The sequence below is a fragment of the Phalangium opilio genome, unplaced genomic scaffold (assembly GCF_054372755.1).
Source record: "Phalangium opilio isolate 3A_F unplaced genomic scaffold, DU_Popi_V2 ptg000009l_1, whole genome shotgun sequence".
In the NCBI taxonomy this organism is placed as follows: Eukaryota; Metazoa; Arthropoda; class Arachnida; order Opiliones; family Phalangiidae; genus Phalangium; species Phalangium opilio.
The window spans coordinates 3669811-3688436 of record NW_028324146.1 but is presented as its reverse complement, the minus strand read 5'-3'; the positions used below and the strand labels follow the sequence as shown (position 1 = coordinate 3688436).

At 35.6% G+C, this 18626-nt stretch overlaps 1 protein-coding gene across 1 annotated transcript; it reads left to right on the top strand.

The window, feature by feature from the left end:
- Positions 1 to 3945, top strand: LOC149713389 (uncharacterized). The gene is made up of 7 exons (XM_089849523.1): positions 1 to 11; positions 210 to 234; positions 298 to 468; positions 1201 to 1318; positions 1725 to 1939; positions 2742 to 3028; positions 3137 to 3945. The coding sequence occupies exons 1-7, from the start codon at positions 1 to 3 to the stop codon at positions 3396 to 3398; spliced, it is 1089 nt and encodes a 362-aa protein (XP_089705649.1). The 3' UTR covers positions 3399 to 3945.
- The last annotated feature ends 14681 nt before the right edge of the window (positions 3946 to 18626 follow it).

Here is an 18626-nt window from a genome sequence, read left to right as displayed (position 1 = left end):
ATGCTTCCGCCGTAATACTGGCCGAAACGTAAACAAACTTCTCTGTTGCGCCGATTGCGCATGTGCGGCAAGCTCTTAGAGAGCCACAGACTCACAGCACTGGTAACGTTTTTGAAAGAGGGCAGACGGAGAATTTGGTCTCTCCAACTCTCCTTTCTATTTGTACTGCCTGATTATACTTATAAACATGATTTTTTTTTTACTTTTAGCCTGACATTTCAGCAAGTATACTCGGTAAGCTTTCAATAACGCGTTTTATTAACTTCAGTAACCTAAATCTTCGTGTATTGATTTTAGAACCAAGATAATTGGGATTTGAAGACCTTCCCGCACGTTATCTCCTATAATCGTTTGCAAGATTACCGATCTGCAACTGAAATTTATTACTCCAAAGTCACCATGTTTTCGCAGCTTTCTCAAACGCAACATGGAAGTTTTCTTTCCAATATATTCACTATACCTCTTTGGGTAATTAAATGTTTTGTGTCAATTGTCACGTGGTTGGGAAAGATTGAGTCATTTGTTTGAAAATAAAATCAGTTGGGAAGCCGGACTGTAAAGCTTTCTTGGAAGGAAGTGTTAAGGATGGGCTTCCAATGAGGCTCACATGTCTGTTCTATGCGGACGAAATGGTTTTATATGCGATAATACAGCGGCATACCTGCAAAGTGTTCTTGATCTATGTACAACTTTTGCCTATAATAATGGTTTGAAATTCTATCTTGCGTATTCAAACTGGGTCAGGTTTGGCAAAAGTTGACACTGCCTTGGTGCATGTTACACAATTAAGAAATAGATACGGTGTCGGGGTTTTGCTTGGTAATCATAATTATTACTTTCCAAGCGCTAAGGAGTTTCGAAATAATTCTATAAGAGCAATCGTTTGAAAAGGTCAAATACCCTAGGTGGTTGAAGTTCCTACCGCCTAAACGTTGTGTCAAAAAAATTACACCTTCTTAGGTGTAAATGAGTTACCAAAACGAATCTTAAGCCTAGATAAGCTTAAACTTAGTCGCCCAGAAGCTTGTCTTGCAGGAGTGTGACACACTCCCGACACGGACTTTCACTTCTATAGATATAATCGCCAGCTTCATTTTCTTTTTTTTTCTATTAGCGAGAAAAATACGACAATACTTTTAATATGCGAAAAGTATTGATCTATTGTTTTTAATACAGTTTTCCTATTCCTTGTTGTTTCAGTTTCTTGGGTTAGTTTTTCTGGCCATATTTATTCTTTCGGCGTTAACGAAGGAATTTGAAAAGTCAAACAAATTTGGATCATTTATGTGGATGTATTTTGCACCACTCTTTCAGAAAAGTAAGGAAACACCGTGGTGTAATGTGCCCTGTGTTGCAGTTCTCACCTGCTATTTAACAGTTAACTGTTCAAGTCTTAGAAAAGAGTTGGTACAATTTTACTGTCCACTTCGGCTTTTGGTGGCGCCACAAAAAGTGCAGTATTTAAACTCTCTCCTGGCATTAACCCTATACATGTTCTATGGTTGTCTTCCATAAACAAAAACTGGTCACGCTTATATTCTTCAAACATTAAATAGCACTCTAGTTATAACCTTGTTTCGCCAGTTTTATGCTAAAACTGACTAAAAGCGGTACAGATTCGCGAACTTTTTTTTCGTTTCAACTAAATGGTAGATTTTTTTGTCCAAATTTTTTCAATGAAGTTAATTATGGAATTTATTTCTTTAATGTTTGTTTCATTTAAGGTTTTAACACACGGATTGTCCACCGCATGTCGGCGCACTTGCTGAATATCTGGAACGCGACTTTGATCGTCCTTAACATTGTGGTATTGTCCTATATCACCGCCGATGTCTTGGTGGGGCAGAAAATTATAATGAATCATTTAAACGATATCTTGCAAGTTGAAAACTTAAAGTTCACGACAAGTACCTCCAACGCTATGGTAGATTTTTTTAGGGTGAGTAACTGTTCAGGAAATTCAGGGTGGAAACATTCGCCACTACCAGTCTCAGTTCTTCCCTTACTCATTACTGTTACGCTTGTAGATTGATTTAAATAAACTTCCTATTTAGAATTTCTTCCCATTAATAAAAAAGCATTAAAAGTAAAGATTATATTTAAAATTAGAACCACATATCTATCTATAATAACAAAGGATTTTCATGTAAACACCAGATTACTGGGCTCCATGAGTTAGCTCTGTCTGCCAAAATTGCGTAAGGGGGCTACGAAAACCTATTCGGATTGATACAATATAATTTTCGCAGAGAAGCTTGTCTTGTGGGTTCCAGTTAGGAATCTTATTTACTCGTATCATATTAGACATTATTGAAGGATTCATGGTTCCAATTTGGAATAGTCTTTATTGTATATGTTCTTTCGATTAAAAAAAATCAATTCTAAGCTGGAACTTTACTTTAAATGAGGAGTCAAAAATACTGTTAATTACAAATTAGCGTGGGTTCATAAGCCGTTACATTAATAATTAGTGCCGCTGGATTTCACACGTTTTCACTTGGTTAAAATTCCTAAGCTGCAGATGCAACATTTTGCATTGTTTAAAGAGCTGTAATAAGCGTTTCTTTTGCGATATTTTATGGAACAGAATTGAATTGATCCCATATCAATTATTGATACTGCTGCTACTCGAATAATTATTCGTAAAATCCTTGCACCTATGCGTTATGCGACTTATCGAAACTGCTTGCGGACGAAGGTTTTCACCAAATCACTAGGACCACTTTTTACATGTATTTCAGGGTATACCCGGAGAGGTAGGAAAGAGAATTAGATCAAGGTATTATGAGCACCAGGAGGGTGATATCGATCGTTTTAAGAAAGTTGTAAATGGTGAACTCGTTTACATCGACTGGCATGAAGAAGTAGCTTCTCTCAATGTGTTTTGTGAACTAGAACTAGATGGAAAGATCGATGGTCGTCCTTTGTTGTACCAGTCACCCTTTCCTTTGAAAATTGATTCAGTGGGGTTCTTAATGCAGAGAAATCACTCCATTGATAAGGACACTCTACACGGAATCAATCGAATGTAAGCTTCCAATGTCAAATTCTTAAAGAACAACTACCGTTAAAATTTTCACTATTTTATTCGAAATATTATTTTAATGAACTGATTTTCTATGTATCTTTTGTGTAGGTTGCGCTTCGCCGCTGCAGCGTGCTTATGTGATGAAGCAATCAAAAAAGCCTACTGGCAGATGAACACCATGTGTATCACGACGGAGAACCGCGTCGACGACAGAGATTACACCAAGAACGAAACGGAATTGCGTCTCTTACTCAGCATATTCGTCATAAGTTTAATGCCGGCATGCCTCCTTATAACATTGGAACTCTGCTTCAAACTCTGCCCGTGTTTCAACAGAAAATCCGCCGCAGAAAGAAACTGCAATTATTAAGAAGCGCTTTAACATTGGAATTGCAAAAACGGCCTCCTTTTATTAGAACCTTATATTAGCTTTCAAAGTACTCTTTAGAATAACAAGCTCAATGTATTGCACAGATCAAATGGGGGACTTCTATGAAATTCATCATCTTATAGATTATCCCCAGTTTACTAGTTTTGCAAATCAAAACCTTAAATGTTTTATGGGACAAATGTATTGATTAGATTCTAAATGATTTATTATATTTTTAATTAAATATATGCAATTATATTGAATATATTTGTGTCACAACAGAAAATTGATGTTGAGTGCATTGACCGGGTAGAATTTGATTGTCCAAACATTACATATAAAGCGTCAAATACACAGATTTTAATGTTACCCGAGTGCGAAATATTGTTCAATTGTTTGAATAGGGTTTTGAGCATGGAAAAAACTCAATATATATCAATTGTCCAAAATTTACCGCAAATGATGTTTTATTTTCCAGAAATTATTGTGTCATTATAATAAAACTTTGCACAAATGTTAGTCTGACTAACGTTTTTATACTTTTTAATATTGTCTATTTACTGTATAATAGGTACAGTATTTAATTTTTTTTAAATCAGCATTTAGCCATTTATTTAGCAGAATGATTTGTAAACGATAAATCTAGAGAACATATGGACCGAGTAGCTTAAATGGGCCAAACATGACGTCAAAGCCCTATATTTTCGGAAGAGGAGTGAGGAACGTACGATGTTTCCTCTTATTGGTGACTGGTGACGCTTTTACTTATGCAAGTCAGTTTGCAACTACTTATCGCCAATATGAGAAAACATACTCCCAAATTCTCATTCTCCAATCCTTTTCCAAACAATAGGGATTTCACGTAATTTTTGGATTATTGGCTCTACTCGGTCTACAGTTACTTTAGTTATTAATAAAGTTTGTGTTATTTGTATTTTTTTTACGGATTCGGGTAATTTTTTAAGAGAACGTCTAAACAAGATAGAGGCTGAAGTAGTGACCCTTTCCTCACAGTTGAAAGTTTCTACCTAGTGTCGGCTAGTGAAAAGAGGTCGCGTGTTTCTTAATTTTTGCGTATCTAGATAAAAGTTTTAACCTTTTTACCAGAATATATATAACGTGATAAAGATTGCTTATCTGAATAGTGTTCAAAATTGATAGCTATGAGCTTTGTCTGCAAGTGAGTTTAATTTAACACTGTGGAATTTCTCGTGCAATGTTGAAAACATTCTGAAACATTTCTGTGATCATTTCCCATAATGGATTGTTTGGGTACCAGAGTTAAAGTAAACATGAAGTAGGATACAGCTCCCAGAAAGGCTGAAAGCAAAAAACTTCGATCTAATGGCATACAACCTAAGAAAGTAAAGTTCAAAGGTGCTCTCATTTTAGAGCACAAGAAAATATCGGCGGTTTGCTTAGTGTATATCCTGTTTCGATAATTCATAGCACGTTTATGGCAACACGATGTTAAATACTCGGTACAATCCGACATTAACGATAACGAAAATGCTAAAGTTCCATTTTCCAAGGTTTTAATGATAGCTGGTACGATTTGTATAAAACTATATCCCGTGTTCTTGTTATCGAATACGGTGGTCCAGTTAAAGCAAAAATCTAAAACCCATTCAATAGACGTAGTGAAGAATACTAGCCGCAATTTCGAATCCAATTCCGTAATCATTTCCATGAAGTTAGTGTGTGTTTTAGCCAGAATCTGTACATCACATTCTGAGATCGACATGAACCGGCCCCAGTTTTGAATGTCGGTCTTTATGCTTTGCGTTGTAAAAGTGATCATTGCCCTCGTACAGGAAATAAAGCTGGTTAACATCGCACACATAACGAAACGCAGAAACCATAACAAGTACAAAACCACTTGATAACGCGATAGTGTGGAAAATCCAGTATGATACAATTCGATGTACGAACTCGTATTGATTGTCATTGGTATAAAAAACATCGCAACAAATAGCATGTCGAAAGAACAAAAGAGGATTTCAAAGCGACTTAACGTTGTCATTTCGAAATGTTTCCTTAAACGAGTTTTTTTAATCTGTCTTAAGCAAGAATTGGTTAAATCTCCGTATAAAGACGCGTTAACGATGTGCATCCATTTGACATTAATACATATATGCAAAAGCGACTGTAATACGCTGAATGAACGCCAGTTTGCGTATATTCTTGAAACCTTTCCCGCTATAGTTTCCGCAAAGTACAAATTAATGAGGAGAAACGTTAATGCGGACGCAATTCGACTTCTTCGAGTACGTCCATCATTGAAAGCTCCCAAAAATAGCAGCCATTTGTAAACGATTTTGAAAAAAAAGTTTTGTTTCATAAACTGTAAATTTTTATCTTCTTCCGACATTGTGTTCCAGAAACGCTTCCTTTCTAGACTACGGATACAAATAACATTCACTTGTGTAGAGGGTATTGAGTATCCGAATGTCCAGGTGGACATCTAATAATAATCTAATAATAATCTAGGCTTTGTCTATGAAGGGAGTTCCACACTAAGCCTGCGGCTTGTTTACAGGTGGGTTCCTTTACATTGCATCAAGTTGCCACTCGTGCGTAAAAGAATATTTTTATTACTGTCATCAATACAGTATGCGAAAATTCTCATAATTATCACAAACATTGGCGATGATTCGGGCAGGGTTTATAAAAACGTGAAAAACAGACAATTTGGGAAAAGCCCAAACCAAATCGTCGCCAGTGATTAGACCTGATATTGACAATTATATAGATTCATAGAAGAACACTTCAAAACCTAATAATAACGTAAACTTATTTTTGAAAATTTCTTATGAACCCTTGAAAATATAATTGACTCAAACATTCTACGAAGAAATAATTGAATTGAAATTAAAATAATTGTTTATTGATTTCCAGTCAATATTTTTAATGGTTCGTGAAAATAATTAAGACACACTTGCACCCATTTCTTGGCCACTTGAAGTGCAACACGACTAGAACATGATAAAAAATAACAATTTAAAGGGATTCAAACTAAGAACGTGTTGTTCGAGCTAACTTTCAGTTTTAGCATTCGGTAATTTGTATTTCTTGGGCTTGATTGATGTTGTTACAGTTATCTTGCAAAAAAATAATATCCAACAGGTAGGGTTTCTAAAATTTTCATTATATTGTCTTAAATAGGCCATAAATAAAGTAGCTTTCCATAAACGTATGATGTTATTTCTGCTAAGAATGACCCTTCCTTTGCAGTAAAACCTAAGTCGGATTTGCAGTCTTACCGACATTCCAACTACAATAAAATCTGACCCTTGGCCTTTTCTTAACTGTCACGTTGGTAGAAGAGACTTGCACTTGTTAACTGATAACATACATGCAAGGAAAAGGTTTCTTTAACCGACTTTACTATCTTAGGACTGCCGACTAACGACCGTCCGAAATCTAACACTGTGCATTGGTTATTTAGTAGACCTGCACTTAAAAGCTGTGCGCGCGATTCCATGGATAATGCAATCGTATAGGGGATTGGATGGAATCTTGTGGGACGCCTTGTTCATTATTGGCCCAAGCGGAATGCACACACATTAGGTTCGATTAGAAATAAAGTCACGATGTCAATAAAATGTCTTACCTGATATTCCAGCATTAATGTTTACAATCGTTCATGGGAAATAGAGTCAAATGCTTTGGCTATGTCTAGATATTGGACGTCCACCGAAGATCCCTCGGTGAAGATTTTCTAGAAGTGAGTGGATGTTAGATTTAGCACAGGTAATCGGGTTAGTCCTGAAGTTGATCGCGGGTAATATGGAAACGCAATGTGGTTGGCAATAGTAGAAGCAAAGTACATATTTAGCAAGGTGGCATTTTCAAGAGGTGTTGTAGCGTAGGTACCATCTTGTTTTTGCAGTTGGAAAATTGGGAAACGTGCTTTAAAACTGTCTAAGCTTAATTTTGTTGTCAGCATAGAGTGTAAGACTGTTATTTTTATCTATGGCTACTAAGTCGCCAATAAATAAGTTAAGTAATATTGGAGATAATATGGAACCTTAATTCCAAAATGACTGCCAGGGCATAGTTATCTATGGACTTTACAAATTCAATCACGAGGAAGAGAACTACGTCATATTCTCAGCATTATGGACCTTAGTCATTGCCTGGATTACTGTCGCCCGCGTAATTGGATATGGCGGAGTCATCAACCGTTTCTTGTCCTGGAAAGTCGTTGTCCCTGTCACATCACAGGATTACACGCTGTTTCCAAAAAGTAATTACATTGTGAAAGAAACGGTTGTTACCACTAAAATTACCAATTTATTAACTGATCACGTGGGTGACGTCACGGAGGATAAATCATGTCAAGTGTCCGTAATGAAACCAGCAATTTCAGTGTCTGTACATTAAGGTGACATATTTTTCACGTGGTATCTCATCCTAAGACTAAACATTAAAAAAAAAAACCGAGAAGAGTTTTCTGATTCTTTCTGGGAACCATTTATTTATTAAATATAGTTACAGTGTAATAATTCGTATATGATAATAATAATAAATTTGATTTTATCTGAAATTATTTTAGCTAGTCATCAATTTTTGTGTCATGGATTATCGCATGGTCTTATCCCATTACCGGCAGATATGCTGATTTTATTGATAGAAATTTTATATATTGATACGGAAAGCCTTTCAAGTCAGTTATCACGTCATAAATCACGCCGAGCCTAACACATACAAGAATTATTACGTCAATGTGGTGTAAATGTACTTAGTGGTTAAGCTATCTATGGACATATGATGAATACAGCCTAGCTGATATGTTCGATGTTGTTTCGAAAATATATCGAGGCCTTTCTGATGTCCAGTAAGCTATTAGCAAACATACATAAAAAATTACATTATTAAACTGTGCATAAAGTTGATTTATATTGTTGACATCGAAAAATTATAGGTATGAGTTATATTAATTTTAAGTTAGATTTTAACTAAGTTACGTTTAATTTCTTTCATACGGATAAATTAACGTGAGAACAAATAGAGGCGACACTGGGAATAACTTTCTTGGTGTCTCCATCGCAGATGGATCTCCGGCATGTCGTCTGGTAAGTTCATGGTGATTGGAGTATTGTGACGTCAGTAAAAACAAGTACCTTCCACATTATTCATTTTTTAGCCCTTTCAACGTTTTGACGAGAAACGTCGCGAAGTTTAGCACTTGAGGTACGGATAATCCGATCCAAATGCCGCAGAAACCACAAATGTGTCCAAATAGTTCCAATGGCTGCCATTAGAAATGAATTAGATTACGTTTTGAAATATATATGTCATACCTAGCTACCGTCTGCTTGGGCAAGGTCGTAAATATGACTGATTCCATTGGAGTGTATCCACTTAAGACTCCCAATGCTTTTAACAAACTAGTAAAAATTTTAGATATTGAGACTGGAGCATATTTATAATATTTTCGCGAATATTTACATCTCATTTTTCTGATAAAGGTGGAAAAAATATATTATAATCTCAAAAATGTCAGGAAAACATTGGTAACAAACCTTATTGAGATTCACAGGCAAGCAAGAGACATCGCCTTTGTAAAACGATTCTCTGAAATACTCATTAGTTAACAATCATACTGACTCTTAACATAAACTACTTACTCGCAGGCAGGATTGCATTCAAAATCACATTTTCTTGTAATTTCGTTAATTATTTCGGTGTAATTATCTGCGCAAACGATAATTTGTCATTCCTGGGTCAGACTAGAGTAAGTGTCAAATCCTCACCGGTTTTTGTAAAAACTTCAGGTCGACATTGCGCATGTCCTATATCTTCGTTGAACACTAAACCGTGTTTAAATATGCAGCCAAATTTATCAAGAGAATAACGCCAAATACATTTTAATTCACACATCTTAATATAAAAAAGACTTAGCCATTAATATGTTAAGGAATCATCGATATGTACTTGTTCCGTCATGTCCCCTTGTCCAGACAACTCGTATTGTTTAACGTAGTCAGTGCAGTTAGACTTGAAGGGTGATTGAAGTCTCTTGACTAGAGTCTGTTTCAAATTACGCTTAGTATTTTCTAATCCGCTATAAGCCTCGGGCTGGTTTACCTTGCTAACGTAGATATTGCAAGAAAATGGTATTTGTTCCATAAAATTTAACTCTTCTCTAGTTGCAACGGTCATCCGATCATGTACGAACACTAGAACCGAGAGTTCAATTTTATCTGGAATGTCAGTGATGTTAATTAAACTCCCTACGAACGCAAAAGCTACATGAAAACAAATTAGCTGTAGTTAAATTAAATCATTCAATTAAGAAAACTGTAGGATATGGTTTATCTACTATCTGACCGTCAATATGTCCAACGGGGCTATCGAATAGAGTTTGGTTTCTAGATTTAAAAACAGAGTTCATGGTAAAGCAGGGGTAAAATTGAGGTTCCATCCCTACGATGGTCCTAAAACTTGCTTCACACGCTTTTGAGTTCTTTCCATCAAATTTGCCATTACTATTATGTTTGCATTTAGTGAACCATATCTTATCGGTAAATTTCCGGATCCATGATTGACTACTGCCAAAATGCTAATAGAACCAAAAAAAAAGTTAATTAGACATTGGAAGCGGTAAAAGATATTTTCTCATTAAGGCATGCACACCTTCAACTTTGATTCTAAACCAATGTCGGATGCATTGTTTTCAGAATCTTTCCATTTCAGCAAGCTGTAAGGTATTAAGTGAACACTGTAGAACCATGGTCTGTTTATACACTATAGTTTAAAGAAGCTACTTACGGTATATTAGGACATATTGTTGTAGCAGGAGCTATGGGATTACTATCCATATACATATCTATGGATACCAATGTCTGATATTGGTAATATTCCAAAAGAGACCAGGATACTTGGTAAACGCATACCCCAGTTAAAAACACGAGAAAAATTGAACGTGTGCATTTGTTGCAACAAGCCATTTTGAAGTGAACGAAATTTTAAAACCAATACCCGAGTTAATTAACTTGTAATCAAAAACTCATTTTGACCATGGTAATATAGTTTCTGAACTTTTTAATTACTTTAAACGTCGCAACCCATATATATTGATTGAATACAACTCATTAATGGAATAATGGGGGATACCATAGCTACCATAAGTAACATAATAAACATAAGTATGACTCTTCCTGTTGTAATAATGCAAATTTCAAAATGAAACCTATAATCAACACTGACACTCTCACTTACATCAGGCCAGGACTTGCAACCCCGTCGAGTACTTCATGCTGGTCTTTGGCGAATGACGTAGTTCTACAATATTAGCCAATCACAATAAACCTTCTCCTTGAACGTATTTGTGTCGGAAATAGCTCGTCTGCTATTTATTGTACAAGCTCGCGGGGTCGCGGTGTTTGTATGTTTCACTTTGAAAGTTGGATATTTCAGCACCAAAAATTATAAGCCTTTTGAAGTCTAAATATTCGGTAACTAAACCTACCCAGTGAAATTTTCAACTTCGTAATGTGGTCGCGCTAAAATCGGTAAAAAGTCAATAAAAATCAACTATATAACCAAGGCTTAGGACCGTCGACTCAAATTTCAATGGCGTCTCTTTAAATCTCTGAACCGGATTTTCAATATGAGGCGGAAGTCGCTTCATTTTCCACCGCTAGGGGTCTCTGTGCTGGGCGCGAACTTATGATGACGTAAAAGGTCCGAAAATAGGTTTATAGTTAGTTTTGGCTAATTGTCATACTTATGGTTATTATGTTACTTATGTAGCTACCCATATCTTGATGTAGAACATGACATTTTGCTGTCCGGGCCACTGTTTTTGAGTTATGATTTGATTGAATTAGCGATTTCACCTTAATTAAATTACCAATCATTGTCTTTCAGATTCTTAATTAATTTTAAGGGGTCATCCGTTAAATACTCTCGGACAATCTTAAATTGAAAACAGTGTCATAGAACACTTTTGACTCAAAATTGTTTTCCCAAAGAATATTCCCTCAATTTTTGCCAGACGTATCAGAAACCTCCTGTAAATAACTAATAAGTTGAACTTTTAAATACGGGTGTGTTTGAACCTTCACTTCAAGAAATAGATTTTTGCTACGTAGGTTAATTAACGTTCAACTCTAGCCTTTTCAAGGCGAAATTAATATTCCATATATAATTCAAACTTGTTTTTCTCTTAAAATTTGGAAAGATATAAATTAAGCCTCAAGCATTTTTCCCCAAAGAGAACGTTTCCAAGAACTGAGAGGGGGGGGGGCATGTGGGATGGACAAAAGATCAAATCATGGTGGTGTATAGAAACCATTAAGTACAGACTGGTGTCCATGTGGGGTGGACAAAAGATCAGATGATGGTGATGTATAGAAGCCAGTAAGAACAGACTGGTGTCCATGTGGGATGGACAAAAGATCAGATGATGGTGGTGTTTAGAAGCCAGTAAATACAGACTGTTATCCATGTGGGATGGACAAAAGTCCAGATGATGGTAGTGCTTAGAAGCCAGTAAGTACAGACTGGTGTCCATGTGGGATGGACAAAAGACCAGAAGATGGTGTTGTTGGAGAGACAATGGAGTTCGCGTTGAAATTAAAAATAAAGAAAGAAATGGCCGTCGTTTGACCATCCTAGTCCCTAACATTTTCAGCCGAATACTCGTTTACTATTCGAATTTAGCACCTAGGAAACGATTACTCGGTTTAGGGAACTATATTCGTTTTTAAAACGGTTATTCGAATTTCTTTTCGAATAACCGTTTGGTGAATCGAATACTCGTTTTTCTCAAAATGGCAAATTCGATTCGTCGAATCGAATACTCGATTCGAATTAAACGAATAGTATTCGAAAATTCGAGTATTCGCACAGCCCTAATTTCAACGCGAATGCGCAATTACTGGTGTTTTGTTTTTCTCTCACGAAATACTCAGTCTTAGCACGGAGATGTATTGTAGAAGGAGTAGAGACTGGGCCTCTAGGGCCTAGACATAAGCGTACTATCCATTTAGTGTTCCTCGCATAATTTTCGCGCATACCGAGCCTATAATCTATGACGTCATTTCTCCATTCTCCTGGAGAACACACATTTTAAAGAGGGCGTAGTTTTCTTCTTTCCCGGCTTAACTCTTTGAATATCTTCCATATTATAGTTAATAGAAATAGAAATAATAGTAAAGGTATTTTAAATAAAGTTGGCAGACGCTTGAGAAACACCCGGCACTCGGACTCGATACACTAGGGATGTCAAATACCGCCCGGTTTAACCGAAAACCGGTTTTTTACTCTTCGGAACACCGATTTTTAATTCTTAGGTTTTAATCGTTTTTTTGAAATGAAAACCGAAACCCGAATCAGTGTTTTTTCAATTCACAAAATTAAAAGTTTTAGTTTTTCGTCACTTGTTAGTTGTTACTTAGCTTCGGTTTACTGCTAGAAATCTACCACAATGGAGACATATCAAAGGAGACAGATGCGTGTAATGCAATTTTAAAGGAACTTTCGTTCTCAATCCAAGAAAATTACTGCATCTGTGGAGTAATTTTCCATTGGCATATTCTAGAATGCCAATGGATAACGGCACTAGTTATAGCTATTGGTACTACCTACTCGTACTAATATTCGGTCTTCGAGTCGGACAAATAAGGTCTAGCTTTTATAGTAGAGGGTATGCTATGAGTCTCTATTCGTTTTACAATACACTTCCGTGGTCTTAGCCTGGGGACCAGAGAGAATAGAAGAATTCCATTCTATGCGGGAAGTACAATATTTTGAAGAATGCTATGAGTAATTACTAAACGATAAAACGTTTTGAAAAGAATATTCGTCCAATAAAACCGAGTAATCAAAGTTATGAGTACTCGCTTTGAAAAAAACTAGCACTGCTAGGTCTGTTTTGGAAACGATTAATCGTTTTGAATCGAATATTCGTCTGGTTAAACCGAGTTACCGATTTTTCGAGTACTCGGTTTGAAAAAAAACGAGTACTCGAACTACTTTTTTTTGAAAAACGAGTAATATTCGTTTGAACGAGTACTCGATTCGGATTTCGAATAGGAGATTTACTATTCGATTCGTATTCGATTCGGTTTGAAAAACCACTATTCGCACAGCCCTACAAGAAATCCATGTATGGACTTAAGCAATCTGGTCATCAGTGGTATAAGAAGCTATATCAGAAGCTGACAAAAAATGGAATGAAATCTCTGAAAAGCGATCCATGCGTCTATTTTTCGAGAGTGTCCGAGGAAATCATGATTATTGCTATCTATGTGGATGATGTCATTCTCTTCTCAAACGTGTTGGCCTGGATGAAGGACGTTAAGCTTGGATTGGGAAATTGCTTCGAAATGAAAGACATGGGTTCAATTCAATTTTGCCTAGGGATGGAGTTCCATAAAAACGTCGAAAACCAAACCATTACAATCACTCAGAAGAAATATGGAGCGTTTTGGTTTGCTGGAATTAAAGGCCATAGCAACACCCATGGATGCCAACGTGAAATTGCAGAGACTATAAATGATAAGAAAAGCCGCAATTGCGCGAACCTGTGGTGGAAGCCCTGCCATTGGGATGCTTGACGTTTCACGTAACCCTAGCCGATCGCCGCGTACATCCATGTTAATGGAGTAGAAGCCAGTATTGCTTTCTGTGAACACGTTTGCTCCGATTTGGCAACTGCGAACGCGGTGACAGACACAAACACAGTCACGTCCAGTGTAATACCTCTCATGACGTAGATGAATAGGAGAGAATACTAGGAGAGGTAAAAACTTGACCTATATTATTTTCACTATCATAGTCTTATTGGATAACCTGCCAACAGCAATGTTCTTTCCATGAAAAACAATAATTAAATCCAATCTTAGAAAGGGTCAATTTTCCCCTAGAAAAGCAGATTTATTTTACGTTAATCTTCTTTACATTCAACTCTGCCAGTCTCGGTTTTATTAATTACGACAATACTGACGAGAACCTCTGGTCCGGGAAAAGCAGGTAATTTTAATAATTTCAACCAAATCGGGCAATTTTAAAGTCAGGGAAAACCGTAACAAAAGGTCAGGGTTAACCAGGAAAAGTCAAAGAATTTGAATCTGAAATGTTTATGGCAACCGTGGTGGGGCGCAAACATCAGTCTTGCGGCCGGGGTATATTTGACGTAGGTTCGCCACTGACCCAGATTTTAGATCGGTATAATCTTTCCAAACTGTAAACTGTACGAAAAAATATCAAATTCACTTAAAAACCATCCTTACACGTTGAAATCGGTATATACTTTTTAATATCCGTTTCTAGCGAGGTAAGGGGCTTAATACAAAATTGATCTAGAAACATCATCGATATCGATCAATATTTTCACCGTTCAATAAATTATTTCGACTCAATCGCAAAGCGCCTTCTGCACGCGGGCGAATTACTCTCGCTCGATTCCCTCAGAATACGATAAGCCTGAAGAATAAAGATCCCAACTTTAAATTGGAGAAATTCATGAACAAGCAAAAATCAGACTCTGAGAGACCACGCCAAACCCAATAACCCGGATTTTCACATAATTTCAGATTCAAATTCTCTAATTTCTCCACGTTTTCCCTGAATATATATTACCTGTTAATTTATATGAACGTTTTATGACAAAAGTTGTTAATGATGATAGAATATCTTTAAGAATTATTTCTATTAATCCCAGTCTTAAATTCTCTGGGTTAACTCACGCCTTTTAGGCCAGAATTAAATCCCCTGAATTTTCTCCGACCTTCCCATTCTGAAATTCCCAAATTTATCCAGGTTTTACCAACCTGTAGCAACCCTAATCAACTTGCAGACAGAATTTGGGAAACAATGCATAGCGTTCATCCTCCACAAACGTGGAATAGAACTTTTCGACCTATAGGCAACTATCATGATACAAAATAACTACAGCGCTGGCGCCAAAAAGCGAGATGGAAGGCGGAGTTTTACCCCCGTATCTTTCCCTCTTAATTACATCGAAATGGTCTATGGTGTCGTTATATACTTGCTCTTTTTTTTTGTTAAGCCGAAAGTGTAACCCACGCCTTATTTGACTGCATCCACACTAAATCAGTTCAACTTCTCGAGCAGCCGTTTTTTACGAAGGAATCTTAGCTTTCTCCTACCCCAACGCTACATATATCGGATCATATTCGCAGGACTCAGCCTTCCATATCTGGGACGCGAGAAACTTCAAAGTCTTCGTCAAGGACGTCTCGACCCTCATGAACTTAACAATGCCCAAGAAAGATAACTGAGAGAGCGGATTTTAAGGCAATGCAGCACCTTGATTTTATATAGATAAACTGTGCCTCGAGGAACTGCCAGCAGTTCAAATCATAAACGCAGATACCGTTGAGAAATATTACTTTAATTAATCACTACCAGGGTTGTTTGATTTAAATCAGTTTGATTTAAATCAGTTTGATTTAAATCACTGATTTAAATCATGATTTAAATCAATAGATTTTTTTAAAAAAAATCATTTGATTAAAATCAAGAATATATTTTTATTTTAAAAAAAGGTTTTCTAAGATTCCAAGAAGTAGTTTAAGAAACTCGAGAAGAAACTTAACTAGAAAAGACCTAAAATTAAAAATAATCATGGTTTTGGTATATTTCAATTTAAGTTTTTCCCAGAACTCCAGTTTGTCTTGCTGGAAAGGCTAGGAAATGAAATAGCGGTCAAGCTAGTCTTTTTATACATGCATTTGAATAGTAATAATATCCTATAGCTGCTTAAATATCATGATTATTTTGCTTTCGGTTAATTTTGACTCAAAACTTTCCATGTCGGTAATTTACTATCTAGTAGTTCAATAAAAATCAAAAAAATCAAATAAATCAATTAAAATCCAAAAAATCCGATTTAAATCAAAAAAATCAACAACCCTGATCACTACGGAAGTAATTACAGTTAAACTTTGAATTTTAAAGACTCGAATTTTGGAACGTTATAATTCTAAATCCATACTTAGAGATAGTTCTAGAACAGTTCACTTCAACAGTGGTAGTTTATGTGACCTACATCACTCCTCGACTAGCTCTTGGTTAATAATGTTAAACGTATGGAAAGTATCTCATAAACTTAATGTTTAACCCAATCAAAATGAGTTAGCATTATCTCGCACGGTATTGCTTCAACCAATCCCGTAGGGGTACGGAGATTTGGCTACCAGACGCCTCTAAACATGGCGAGGCAGTAGTGAGCATTTATAAGATAATTAAATGCTAATTATTTTTTATTTTTTCCTTTTATATTTAGAAAAAGGACGTACTTTTAAGATACAATTCGTAGAACTGGAAACTTTTCCTTTAATTTGGAAAAATTCTAAGAGCCCTGCCTTAAATTTTTAAAATTTCGTGCCATTTATCCATTTATTATACAAAAACGAGTTTTGCTTCGCAGTCCTTAAAAAACTGCATTTATACACAATCCGCCACACTTTTTCAAACCCACAAAGGGCCAGAAACTAGAAATTAATATATGTATTGCAATTTGAAAAGAAGTTTATTCGATATGACAAATTTGCTTTTAATTGCGTAGTTCAAACATTTGTTATGATTAGAAATTTTACAACAAACACGGGTATAATAACCTCATAATGTTAAGCTCCATAGAGTTTAACATTAGGATTTCGGATTGAGTATAACTAGAAAATCCCTGACGGGATTTTCTTAACGGATTGAGTATAAATAGAAAATCCCTGACGGGATTTTCTTAATTGAGTAATCTCACGTTTCTTTATTATATTCAAATTCGACTTTGAAATTCCGCGCGCTTTAGCAATTGATATTGACACGAGGTTAGTGAATACGAATAGTCGGTCGTAAGGAAGAACACAATTTTATAAATACAGAGGGAGTTTTTCCCAATAAACTAGTTACTATGTTTGTGATCTAAAATTGCGACGGTTCTCTTTTACCATTGCACTATCCTTTCTATATTGCCGGCCCTTTTGTCATAGGTTTTCGTATACAGCGAATCCATCCTCATCTTCCAGCTTCTCCCTCTCTTTAGCTCTCGATCCCCGTACTCCGTTCTCTCTCTCTCAAATAGCAGCCTCAAATCTTAAAGGCATAAATGAAGGAGATCGAACAATCTCAAGATTAAAATCGATCGTATCGTGGCACATACAAAGTTCTTGGTGACCACGGCGAGACTCTAAAATATTATGTTAAAATAATCAGTTTATAGGAAATTGTAAAAGTTTTTTTAACCAAAAGAAATAGAGGAGTATTTTTAAGCTAAGAATATATAGGTGTATTTTTTAAACAAAGGGAATAGGAGTTTTTTAGTAAAAGGAAATATAGCAGTATTTTTTAAACAAAGGGAATATAGGAGTATCTTTTAAACTAAGGAAAAATAGGAGTATTTTTTAAACAAAGGGAATATAGGAGTACTTTTGAAACAAAGGAATTAAAGGAGTAGATTTTAAACAAAGGAATTATGTTGATTTTAAACAAGTGGAATATAGCAGTAGATTTTAAACAAGCAAGGGGAATATAGGGGTATTTTTAAACTAAGGAAATATAGGCGTAATTTTTAAAAATGGAAAATATGGACCTTCTTTCAAACAAAAGAAATAACGGAGTATCTTTTAAACAAAGGAAATAACGGAGTAGCTTTAAAACAAAGGAAATAACGGAGTAGCTTTAAAACAAAGGAAATAACGGAGTATCTTTTAAACAAAGGAAAAAACGGAGTATCTTTTAAACAAAGGAAATAACGAAGTATCTTTTAAACAAAGGAAATAACGAAGTATCTTTTAAACAAAGGAAATAACGAAGTATCTTTTAAACAAAGATAGGAAGATTTGTATTCAAAATATAGATAATATGTACTACAAGTTCTTTGCAAAAGAAGTTAAGTTTAATTATACTTCTAAAAATATCACGGAGTATACTAAAATTGAACTCAGTCTCTTAGTGGTACAGATAACACAACTAAAATTGTCAAAATATTTATATTTTTCGTAACGGTCCCATATCTTGAGAGCCACCTATATTAAAAGTTACAGGAAAACGAAAAAAGTTATGAAAAACCTGAAAAATAAAATTGGATAACATGTTGAAATGTTGAAGATTATAGAAAGAAATACGAAATTTTATAAACCGCTTTTCAAATTTTATGGCATATAACTATATTGATATGGAGAGTAAAATCTAAAATATTACATTCGGATGATACCCTATAAATATTTTTCCTCTATCAATTTTCCTCCTTAA